We start from the raw sequence: 13043 nt of genomic DNA on the forward strand, positions 1-13043 counted from the left end.
TTTACCATCCAACGTTTATGTCTGCTCTGGCCCAGACTGTGGTTTAGGAAATGATAACGCAGTCAAACAGGTAAGGCTGTTGATATTTCTCAGTCTTTTGTTAAGAAGTTGGTGTGGTAGGGAAGGTGAACTGTTTTTCCCTCTGGGAGATGGGAAAAGAGACTAGAAAAGCATCTGTCTCATTTAATTTAATCTGCAATTTGCCCCTAAACTGTTTTCTATGAATAAGAAAGCTACCTGAAATATACTTTAAATATAGTATCAGATATTTTCATGTTTTTAAATATAATGATGAACTACAGGAGATCATTTATGAGTTCCATTGTGGGAACAAGGATGGAAAATGCTAGAAATACATATTCAGAAAAATGAATTTATAATGCCAGTATTCTAAAGAAATATTGTTTCTAATCAGTATTATTTTGAAATACAGAAACTGTTTTTCTCTGTTAACCTGTGTCATTTCAAAAGGAGTGTAACTAGTAAGGCATACAAAATGTAATTTTAAAATGGTCCTAAATGGTTTTCTTATTTTGGAAAAGGACACACAACTTACAATTTTTCACAATTAACATGATTCCTTTAATGTTTCAACATGAGCCAGTGTTCCAAGAATTACTATTATAGCTGCTGGGAGTATATTAAATCGAGATGCAATTTTGTGGCAGCTCCTAAGCAGGGCTATAAATAGGCACAAGTTGCCAAAAGTGAACTATGATTCCATTAAGCTGAAGATTCATATGCATATGCAAATACACTTCTCTGCACTTGACAGAAAGAGCAGAAAATAATAAATCTAAACTTTTCATGGACAGAGTTGGCACATCTGTCAATTGAATCAATAAATAGATAATTTCACATTGTTCTAAGACCACAGAAAGAAGTTTCATTCCCACTAATGACAGGAATCTTATAGAAACAAATGGCTTCACTGATCCTTTAATTTTTAGTCATAGTGGCAAGGGCATGACCCATACATTTAAAGTTTTTTACCAGATTCTTTATTTCTCATCTTCAGAGTCTGATGGTGATCTTGGATAATCATATTTAGCCAATGATAACAAAAGCAAGAAGTCAGATCTTTCCTCCATCATACATTCTATTAGCTTAATAGGAACCAGAGGTGGTTCAAGATCTACATTTATGGGTTAATATGACCAAGTCATTTTTGCTTTGATGTTCTAACTTTTCCAATCAGAAATTGCCAGCAAGTTTTCAGCTGAATGCTTAGGTCATTTTTATTCATGAGCAAACTTTAATGTTTTTTAACCAAAATGAAAGATCTTTTAAGTAAGAGCTTATTATACAAGTGCTAATGTGATCTAAACTGTAAGCTAGAAGATTATAATTAAAGTAATTTGCTTCCCAAGAAGATAGTTTTCAGAAGTACAGTGTTATCACAGTAGAAAACAATCATAATGCTAGTTTTGGTACTAATTATTACATGCTGTTAAATATAAGTAGTTTTAAATTTGTTATATAGTGTTTATACGCATTTTATTTTATTATTAGTTTCAAGTATACAGTACATTGGTTAGACATTTATATGGTTTAAACCCCGATTACTCTATCACCCATCTGGCTCCACACATAGCCATTGCATTACTGATGACTGCATTCTCTATGCCATGCTCCCCATCTCCGTGACCATCTCTCAACCACTAATTTGAACTTCTTTAACCCTTTGCCCCATTCTCCCAACCCGTCAACCTTCCTCCCCTCTGGCAGTGACCATATTGTCCTCTATTTGTGAGTCTGTTTTTGATTTTTTTTTTTTAATTAATTTTTATGGTGACATTGGTTAACAAAATTCGATAAGTTTCAACCATACATTTTAACAGTAAGGCATATATATATTTGCATTGCGTGTTCACCTCCCATAGTTAGATTTCATTCTGTCACCACATATTTGACCCCTTTTACCCCGTCTGCCTTTCTACCTTCTGGTAACCACTAGTCTGTTGTCCATGTCCATGAGTCTCTGTTTGTCCTGTTCATTTGTTGCTTTTAGGTTTATGTCCCACATATAAGTGATATCATGTGATTTTCAACTGTTTTTGATTTTTTTGTTTCTTAGAATCCTCATGTAAGTGAAATCATGGTATTTATCTTTCTCTGTCTTGACTTATTTTGCTCAGCATAATACCCACTAGGTCCATCCATGTCACTGCAAATGGTAGGATTTCTTTTTTTTTATGACTGAGTAATATTCCATTGCATATATGAACCATAACTTCTTTATCCAGTTGTCTGTTGATGGGCTTTTAACTTCACGTCGGTTTGGGGAGAAAATATTATAGTGCCTACTTTAAAGGGAATCAGTAATAGTATTTCCAAATGGCTACTTTATTCAGATAAAATTTTGTACTTCCAGTATACCATCCTGTGTTCATCTCATTCATTAATTGATGACTTCTTAATTAATTGTCTAAAAAGGCTCTCAGAATATCACCTAGGCGTTTTCCTTTGTATAAAACATAAGCACTTGCATATTTTTTTAACAAATAAAATGCTTCATTTTACCATTTAGCAAGTTTGCATCTGCTTTTCTTATTTCAAATATATTGATGTTGAATAATGTAGACCTGCCTGCCTCCCTTGTGTTCATAAGGAACTACTTATAATTTGAAGATATACTGAAAATATAAAATAATCTCTGTGTAATACTCACAAATTAAAGTTGTATGCAGAAGCACACCAAGACATTCTATATTATCACCACACTGATGCTAGCCTAAGTGATAGTTTTGATTGTTTCTGTGACTTGCTAGTTTTTGTAGTTGATATTTTTTTTTTCTAAACCTAACATGTGATCTCTCTTTTCTTAATACTGCTTGTGTTTCATTTACCCATACACATACTGATGAACAGCCTGGTCTGTGCCTCCCTACTCTCAAGGCATTGATAGCTGTCACTACCATGGGAGCAAGAGTAGTTAAATAGGGCTATACTCTGTTTTATACCTCAGATATAAAATAAGTTAAATTGGTTGATCTGGGGGCTGGGCTGGCAACCTAACCACCACTTAGGTGATTGTTTTTATGGATAGATTAGTAACTCATTTACGATTTTTGGCACATAATTTGTAAGTTGAAGACCAGCTATGTAGGTCATTTGAACTATCAAATTGCTCACATATTGCAGTATTATTCACTCTCACATGCCATTGAGGGAGAGGGCAATTTTAAGTATCGTACTTTTGAAGCTCTCACTTATTGAGCATTTTCTGTGTGCCAAACACTCTCCTAAGCATCTCATCTATATTATATTATTTGGTCCTCACAACAACCTTATGAGGTAAGTATCCATGACATCCCCATTTTACAGATGAGGAAAAATACAAATAACCAGGTATTCGTGAAGCAAAAAGTCTGAGAGGTGGAAATGGGATGAAGTAGAAGATAAGACCAGAGAAGGTAGGCCTGAAGGGTTTTGTATGCCATAGTAGGGATCTTAGATTTTTATTCTATTAGAAATGGGGCATCTTTGAAGAGTTTTAAGCCCGAAAGTGGCATAAACAGAATTTTGTTTTCCATAGAGCCCTCTGAGGACAGCATGGAGATGGATTACATGAAAGGACCCTAGAAGTCAAGTGACCAGTCCAGTTCTGAGATGTTGCTATTGTCTAGGGGAAAGGTGGTGCATTCCTAGGCTATGTCTGTAGGAAAGGAAAAGGTGAAGTCAAGAACTAGGAGATAAAATTGACAAGATTTGATGATCAATTGCATACAGAGAGTGAAAGGGAGGGAGAACTTCAACACACAGACAAAGTAAAGATAAAACACCAAATTCCATTAGGAGGACTGAAGTGTGAGGTAGAGACTCTGTCTGATCTCACTCCTCCTGATTCTAGGGGCTAAGGTATCTCCAGTAAAGGTGTGTGGTGAGTTCCTGGGGTGGAAAGCAAAGCAAGGCATCTCAAATATTTAATTTTAAAATATGCATAGTAAAATGATATATACAAAAATATATCCTTAAACTCTACTGAAAAGGAAAAGAAGCCATCTTTTTGTTCCTTCTTTCAACTTCACATCAAAGCTCAAAAGTTTCTGTTTACTAACCCTCCACCTACTGCCAAAGAATATGATAAGTTTTAATCACCTGATACAGGAGTAGATAGCCAGGTGGTATTTAGATTTTGCAGTCCATATGGTCTCCATTGCAACTACTCAACTCTGCCATTGCAGTGCAAAAGCAGCCATAGACAATAGATAAATGAATGAGTGTAGCCATGTTCCAATAAAACTTTACTTAAAAAATCAGGCAGCGGGGTGGATTTGGCCTGTGGGCCATAGTTGTCAACTCCTGGCTTAATGGATGACCTTGTGTGTACCTCAGGAAGGAGAATTGAAGTGGTACAGAAAGACATTATAACCTTTAAAACAAGCATATATCTTAAAACCCCTTAATGACTTTCTTTTACCAATAGGATAGAGTGCAATCTCCCTAGCATGGCAGGGACTCTTATCTAACAATGAGCTGTATTCATCTAAATCAAAGTATATGTTTAGAATAGTGATGCTGCTTGCCACATTTACTGTGTGTGTGTGTGTGTGTGCGCACGCGTGTGTGTGTATGTATTTGTTGCTGTTGTTAATTATGATCACATTTACTTTCTTATTCTCTTACCCTGTCAGATTAAGCTCAGCTTAAATCTTGACATTTTAACTTATTAATAACAATGATAACAGCTATTATATATAGAGGCTTAGTCTCGGTCGTTTTATAGACAAGGAAAGCAAGGCTCAGAAGTTGAGTAAGCATTTTCCACATCACATTGCCGCTAAATTGGCAGAGCCAGGATTTGTACATGATCTTAACACTGTGCTATATTCCTTAAAGCCCAGGGAGAGAAAAATCATGCCAATAAAGCAATCAGTTGAGCAAACAATGAAAAATTTTCTTGATTCGAACAACTCGTTAAAATTATTACATGCTAAATTAGACTCTGGATATCACAAATAGGCTCTACTGGGAAATTATATAAATAATATTAAGGGAAATTGTATTTTGACTGACATAGCATGAATGTCTTTAAATTCTCAAGTATTTAAACACTTAATAAAGAATCTGATCAAGTACTGATACACCTAAATGGAGCTGAATTCATGTGTAGATTTAGGGAGAAAAGTCATGGGATTCTGAAAGCAGATTTTTAGAAGGTATATTTAGATGTATATTGGGTGAAGTTCTATAACTTAAAGAAATTTTTAAGGGTAATACTTTTTTAAAATAGTGTCAGAAAGGCACATACACTTTAAGCTGATGTCCCAAAACTATTGTGTCTTTTCTTCCCTGGCCAGGCTGAGACAGTTTTCCAGCAAATCTGCCCAAATGAAGACTTCTGTCCACCCCCACCAAATCCTGAAGACATTATCCTGGATGGAGACAGTTTACAACCAGGGGCTTCAGAATCCAGTGCCATGTCAGAGGCCAACTCAGAGACTCTCGAGGAAAGTACAAACCTGCAAAATTCAGAGGAAGCCTCTGAATAACGGATATGCACCAAACTGGATATCCTACTTTGGAAATTCCTCCTGGTGTCAGAGTCTTATTGATGGAAGAACTGTTTGAAAAATGTTAGAAAGCAGCAGCTAGTTGACATACAGAATTACCAGAAGAAACGTCATAGAAATGTAAAAGGGGATTTTCCTTAAAGAGGACATTACAAGAACGTAAAATACTTGTAAAGCACATTGACTTGCCTGCTTTAAGATTTCAAACCTGTAGAGTTAGCAGATAAAAATTATAAACGAATTGATTCCCAGGAATATAGCTTTGAAGATGAAAATGATTCTATGCATTGTTAATAATTTCATGCTTTTACAACAGCTTTTGCTTGCCACTTTGGATCTTTGTTTGAAAGCCACATATTCAGAATCACCTCACTTATTTCCTTTGATTATTTGAATTATATTTTTCTCTTTAAAGACATCATGACACAAATGATAAAAGCATATATAAATGTAGATGAGAAAAAACAAAAGGATCGTGATCTGGCTAGAGCCTATGTTTGGAATAGAGGTTTGTATTGTTTTCTATCTTGAGAAGTATTAAAATACTATTATTAAAGTAGAAGTTTTTAACAAATCATGAGTCCATCACTCAGTGTTTTTTAATGTTAGTAGTGATATTTATATGTGTATCATTTATATACTAGGAAAGCTCAGTATTGAAATAGAAGGGAAGATTTGGATAGGTATTTGGATAAATGGTATTTGGAAATTCTGTCTAGTCAAGTAACTGGAGCACTAGCTTAATTGTCTATGGATCTAATTTAGTCCTAGCTGTGCCAATGATCTTTGGCAAATTGTTTAACTTCTGGACCTCAGTTTCTCCATATGTAAGGTGTTAATAATAATATGAGAATGATTTTGAAGATAAATGCAGTGCCATCTTTAAAATGGGTTTTCTGGAAGAAAAGTTGTTTTAAAATTTTCCCATTGACTTAAAGGTGACTATCAAAAATCTCACGCAGCAAATAATTGTTTGCTGTCAACTCCCCCAATACAATAGGTCACAGTGTTTTTATTGCATTAAGCTTTTAAGTTTTCAATTAGCAATAATCATGCCTCGGATAAACCTCATTGGCTACCATACTGCCACTGCGCAAAGCTACATTAAGCTTTTAAAATAAAACTCTTTCCTATATTAGTATTTTATAGTCTTATAGGCTAATAAACATAATAACGTGTGGAACTTTGGGTTTGAATCTTAATAATGAAAACACTGTAAATTCTTCCTATTTCTTTTCTAGTAGGAAACCTGAAACCACCAAGGATAAGGAATAGAGTATGACAGTTGGTAAACCCTAGTATTCACTTAACATAAAATGTTAGGGCTGTACATAGGCAACAAATCTAGTTACAGTGAGAGTGACTATATTGAAAATTTTCCAAATGCCAAGCTCTAATGGTTTGCTTTCTTTGAGTAATAGTTTGAATTTAACATCTTATTTTGATATATAAATACATAAAAAGTTTCTTGTACAGTCGGGCCTATGTTGCCAACCAGAGAGCCATGGCTACAATAGAAAGCACATAGTTCTTAACACACTTCAGCTGCAGTGGAGCTCTGACCTATTCAGATTTCAGGGAAGATCTAGCTCTCAGGTCACAGACTCATGGGAAATGGAAAGAACCAAGGAATGTATCTCTTGCCTCACCTTTCCAACCTCCTGCAGATATAGCTGTATCCAGACGCAAGGCAAACCTTCCCAGCTTCTCAGGCTACTCCTAACCCCTCTGCCCATTGTACAGCCCCTCCCCTATCACTTTAGTTCCTTCTTTCCCTCTCTTCCCCTTTTATAATACTATACAAATCAGGGACAGTAGAATCACATTACAACCTACTTTGTTATATAGATTCAGATCTTAAGTCAAAACGTGTTTCCTGAATTCCAACTATAGCATGCACTAAATACACAATACACACCTATAAGCACTGGGTATTAGTCCTGCCCCTCAATACCAGCAATAAAAAGGTTCCACTATATGAGAGTATTAAGTCTGAATACAATTGCAGTGAGTTGCACCAATTAAGATACTGTACTTTTGTTATAGTCTTAGAGTTAAGGCCTCTTGAAAACAGCATGCGCACTTATGTAAACAGCTAATCAGGGTAGGCCCAGAATAACTAGAAAAATTCTGGTAGCTTTATTATAGCTATCTATATGTAGAACAATGAAGGAGATATCCTGTGATCTCATTGCCAAGCCCATGTTGTACCCTGTTTCATCTATTGACCAACATCAGAATCTCTTCAGGCTATTTATTAAATACTGTTGAAATGTTTAAAAGCCCCTGAATATGATTAGTGATGATTAAGATATTATACAATTGTTCGAGAACTTTAGATATTTCCTGTTGCCCCAACATGTAATAGAAATTGTTCTAAGAGCTTTCTTTTCAGCTATCTTAATTACCGTGAATAAATATTTGTTTACATAGTTTTGAGTCAGAAAAAGAAAAACATTTTGGTTTTGTTGTAAAACCATAAGCCTAAAGTCATATGAATAAAATCAATATGTTGTACATGATGCAGAAATTTCAGTAGCTAATTTAAAATTTTGAAAATGCTATTATCAAAGAATTTTGATTCATGTGTTTAAAAAGTTTAGTTATGCATGGTTATTAAGCACAAACGATAATACCATTCAGTTTAGTGGTCAACGTGAAAACCAATTACTAACCTTATGTTGCTAATGTATTTTTGTCTAGTTGGTATGCCTGCCCAGAAAAACAGCTATATATATTATAAACATATTTTTCTATACAAGAACTAAGTTAACAATTTTCCTCATTTCCTGTGATATTTAGTTGCCCTTAGTAAAATGGCCATGTTGATAGTTAACTTCTAGAATGGTAGTTTCTGAGATTGGCAGCCCTTTGTCTAGTCCTAAAGACCTCAAAAAAATTTTGGTGAAATTGAATGGCTAAATAGTAGTGATCCTTTAAAGCAGGAATTAAACAATTTCTTTAACATATAAAGTTATTTACTGCTATAAGTATTGAATAATTTATCTCTCTACTCAGTTAATTTTCTTATATGCATTTCAAAAAGCATGAATATATTATTATTCATACTTTGCACACTGTAACAGTAAGTTTTCAGAGGAAATAAAAGTGTTTTAAATGCCTTTTAGGCGTGGCATCCTATTTTTTAATATTAAAGTTTTGTATATCTGCGAAGAAATTAAAGATTGTCATAGAACTGATGTATTGATAACAGTTTATTATATAAACTGTTTATGTAATAACAGTTTATTATATAACAGTTGATAAGTTTATTATATAAACAATTGTATAGCTATATACTTGGTTTTGTTTCTAGGCATTTGTCAACTGTGTCAGGTTTGTGAAAAAGGTAATCAAATGATACATGGGTATGATTTACTTAGCGAACTGTTCTAGATGCCAGCATCAGGATTTATTCTGTTTGAAATCAGTGCTATGAGGCATGGGCTATGGCTTTACAGTACATTGATTGCCTACAGACTTTTTACTTTGGTATACGAGAATCTGAAATATTTTTCATACTTGGTGAATGACAACCAGAAATGTTTTTCTCTGTTGTGATTGAATCCCCAACAGCTTACTTGCAACAGAGAAGAGAATGCTGATGTTCTTTTTATGCAGCAATCATTTATTGAACTGTAATTTGTTCTTGAATCAAATAATTAAAGCAGAGTGACATCTTCTGTCAATTCCAAGTAGTTTCTAAAGCTTCTCAGACAGGACACATTCAAAAGATAACAAGACTTTCAAAACTGGCAATTTATCTGTGAGATTATTAATAAATCAAGTTTAAGAAAGATAAGGTTAATTGAATTTTTAAACAAGTAGCTGTATTATCCTTCAAGCACCTTGGAGTTCATACAATATTCACACTTTTTAAACAAGTGCTTTGATATGTTTGAATTCTCCCCTTTAATGATGGCTTTTTAAAAATGCCAATAAAGTGGTTAACACTTAGCATCCCAGGTCACATTTTGAAAGCCACTTTTCTTTTCATTAATACAGTTCAGCTGTAGGGCTGCAATGAGATGCCCTTCCCTTATAAGTTGCTACGTCTACTCTTTCTGGTGAGGATGACTCTTAGGATCATTTGACAGGTAATCATTAGAACTTGAATCCTCATAGACTGTAGGGTCTTTTAGCCTATCACTACATGGGGATTTATGCTGGTAACGCCTATTACTGCTAATAGGACTTGGATGTATAAATTTTCCTATCAATGAGACAATTGACCCCAAAACGAAATATTCTTTAGAGATGGACACTTGCTGATCCAGAAGCATTAGTAAATTGTTCAATTCAGGATTTTCATGTGTGAAAAAAATTGCAAGACTGTATAATTTTGCAGAGAATTTCTTTGTAGAGCTAGAAAAGATGATGTACTAGCTCTTAATTTTCTATTCCCATTTCTAATACATGTTAGACATGTGTACTACTTTTTCGTATTATAAACATAGCATTTTTCTCTTATTTTTAAATGAGTAAAATAATTTTACCCAGAATTTAATATCACATTTTAATGTGTCCGTACTATCCTAAAAATTCTGGGAACATTGAACATTTTAAAGCTATGCCATAATGTCTAGTCTCCTAGCAATCAAGGAAATGCAAACCAAACCAGGAGATATATTTTGTTCATCAAGTCGGAAGAATCCAAAGGATCGATTGTATCTAGAGTGGTAAGGGTGTAGAGGAAGAGGCATTCTCATACGTTATACATGCTCTATAAGTTAGTTATAGCCTTTAAGGATAATTTGGCAGTACCTATCTAAATTTGAAATACAGACACCTTTTGACCAAGCAGTTCCACTTCTAAAACTCTAACTTGTGGAAAGTTTTGTACATGTACTTAAAAATACATGATTGTTCACTATACCATTTTTTTTTAATGTTGGAAATAACCTAAATATTCATTAAAAGGAGACTGGCTTAAATTCTTAATACATGCATTCTGTAGTATAAAATACTATGCAACTGCTAAAAAAATGAGGTATATCTATATGTACTACATCTCCAACACATACTTAGAAATCATGTCACAATGATAAATATGTAAAAATCAAAACTATATTATATATACATATAGGAAAAATTTGAGAAGTTGATATACTAAATTGGTAATAGTGGTTATATTGGGAAGAGAGATTGGGATTGGTGGGGAGGAGTAAAAGTGTACTTTATTCTACATTTTTTAAAGAATTTTGATAAGTAGCAGTATTTATGTATTATGAAAAAAAGTGTTTAGTAATCCAACACCAAATTCCTATGTGGTGAGACCAGCAAAAACAATGACTTCAGACATTGGTTATGTTATTTTTTTTAATTTTTTTTATTTTTCAAATACAGTTGGAATACAATATTAGTTTCACATGGACAAAATGGTCATTAGACGTTTATATAACTTGCACAGTAATCCCCCCAGTAAATCTAGTACCCATCTGACACCATACATAGTTATTACAATACTATTGACTATATTCCTTATGCTATACTTTATATCACCATGACTATTTTGTAACTACCAATTTATACTTCTTAATCCCTTCCCCATTTTTACTTAACCCCCCATTTTTACTTAACTCCTGTCTGGCAGCCATCAAAATATTCTCTGTATCTATGAGTTTGTTTTTCTTTTGTTTATTTTGTTCTTTAGATTCCACATGTAAGTGAAATAATATGGTATCTGTCTCTGACTTACTTTACTCAGTACAATACCCTCTAGATCCATCTGTGTTGTTGGAGATGGCAAGATCTCTTTTATTGCTAAATATTGTTCCATTGTATATATGTACCACCTCTTTATCCATTCATCCATTGATGGGCACCCAGGTTGCCTCCATATCCTGACTATTGTAAATAATGCTGCAATAAACATATGAATGCACATTTCCCTTCGATGTAGTGTTTTGGGTCTATCCAGATAAATACCCAGAAATGGTATTACTGAGTCTTTCTTTGTATCTTATAGCCTTTGTTTTAAAGTCTATTTTGTCTGATAAAATACTGCTACCCCAGCTTTTTTAAATTTCCATTTTGAGGAAATACCTTTTTCAATCCCTTTACTTTCATTTAGTCTGTGTGTGTCTTTTGATCTGAAGTGAGTCTCTTGTAGGCAGTGTATGTAAGGGTCTTAATTACTTATCCATTCAGATACCCTTTTTATTGGAACATTTGATCCATTTACATTTTAAGTAATTGATGATACATATATAGTGATTGCCACTTTATTATATTTTTTATCTTTTTTTTTTCCCTTCTAAAGAGGTCCTTCTAACATTGTAATACTGGTTTGGTGTTGAACTCCTTTAGCTTTTTGTTGTCTGGAAAGTTCTTTCTCTGTCTTTCAATTCTAAATGATAGCTTTGCTGGGTAGAGTAATCTTGGTTGTAGGTCCTTCTCATCCTTTTGAATATTTTGTTCCAATCCCTCTGGCTTACAAAGATTCTGTTGAGAAATCAGCTGACAATCTTATGGGAACTCCCTTGCAAGGAACTAACTGCTTTTCTCTTGCTGCTTTTAAGATTCTCTCTTTATATTTAACCTTTGGCATTTTAGTTATGCTGTGTCTTGGTGTGGGTCTCTTTGGGTTCATCTTGTTTGGAACTGTAGGCTTGTATGTCTATTTTCTTTGCCAGGTTAGGGAGGTTTTCTGTCATTATTTCTTCAAATAGATTTTCAATTCCTTTCTCTTCTCCTTTGGGTACCCCTATGATGTGAATGTTGATATGTTTGATATTGTCCCAGAGGCCCCTTAAACTATCCTCATTTGAGGGAGGATTCTTTTTTCTTGTTGCTGTTTTGATTGGTTTGTTTCTGCTATCTCATATTCTAAATCGCTGACTTAATCCTCTGCTTCATCTAATCTGCTGATTCCCTCTAACGTATTCTTTGTTTCAGTTATTGTATTCTCCATTTCTGGCTGGTTCTTTTTCATTTTTTCTTTCTCCATTTTTACGTTATCTATCTCTTTGTTAAAGTTCTCACTGAGTTCATCTACTCTTCCCCTAAGTTCATTGAGCATCCTTATAACTAATGTTTTGACCTCTGCATCTGATAGATCACTTGTCTCCTTTTTTTTTTTTTCTTTTTCTGGAGCTTTGTTCTGTTCTTTCATTTGGGATATGTTTCTTTGTCTCCCCATTTTGCCTTTCTTCCTATGTTTGTTCCTATGTATTAGATAAGGCTGCTATGTCTCCAAGTCTTAGTAGAGTAGCCTTATGTACTAGGTGTGCTATGGGGTCCAATGACACACTGTTCCCTGGTCCTCTCATCTGGGTACTCCAACTATGTCCTTAGTATGGACTGTGTGTGCCCTCCTATTGTAGTTGAGCATTGGTTGCTCTTTGCTCATCAGTGGAAGGGATTGATCCTCAGGCTGCTTGGTTGTGAGGACTGGCCATGACCAGTGGAGGAGCTGTTGTGCAGGGGCTGACCCTACGGAGCAGGATTCACTTTAACAGGGCTCTGGTGCTTGCCCTTTCTGCCCTTTGGGTGTGCCATCCTCAGATGTGACCCCAGGAGTTCCTC

At 34.5% G+C, this 13043-nt stretch overlaps 1 protein-coding gene and 1 pseudogene across 1 annotated transcript in view; one reads left to right on the forward strand and one right to left on the reverse strand.

Moving 5' to 3' along the window:
* LOC102894600 (rab proteins geranylgeranyltransferase component A 1) overlaps positions 1-9205 on the forward strand; it is a 140789-nt gene extending 131584 nt beyond the window's left edge. The window contains 2 exon segments of the mRNA XM_025048785.1: positions 1-70; positions 5304-9205. The exon segment at positions 1-70 is cut by the window's left edge and continues 40 nt beyond it. Of these exon segments, the coding sequence (XP_024904553.1) occupies positions 1-70; positions 5304-5495 (262 nt within the window). The 3' untranslated portion in view covers positions 5496-9205.
* On the reverse strand, positions 6439-6617 carry LOC112482017 (annotated as a pseudogene).
* Positions 9206-13043: the final 3838 nt, after the last annotated feature.

Source organism: Pteropus alecto, unplaced genomic scaffold (assembly GCF_000325575.1).
Source record: "Pteropus alecto unplaced genomic scaffold, ASM32557v1 scaffold1010, whole genome shotgun sequence".
Taxonomy (NCBI): Eukaryota; Metazoa; Chordata; class Mammalia; order Chiroptera; family Pteropodidae; genus Pteropus; species Pteropus alecto.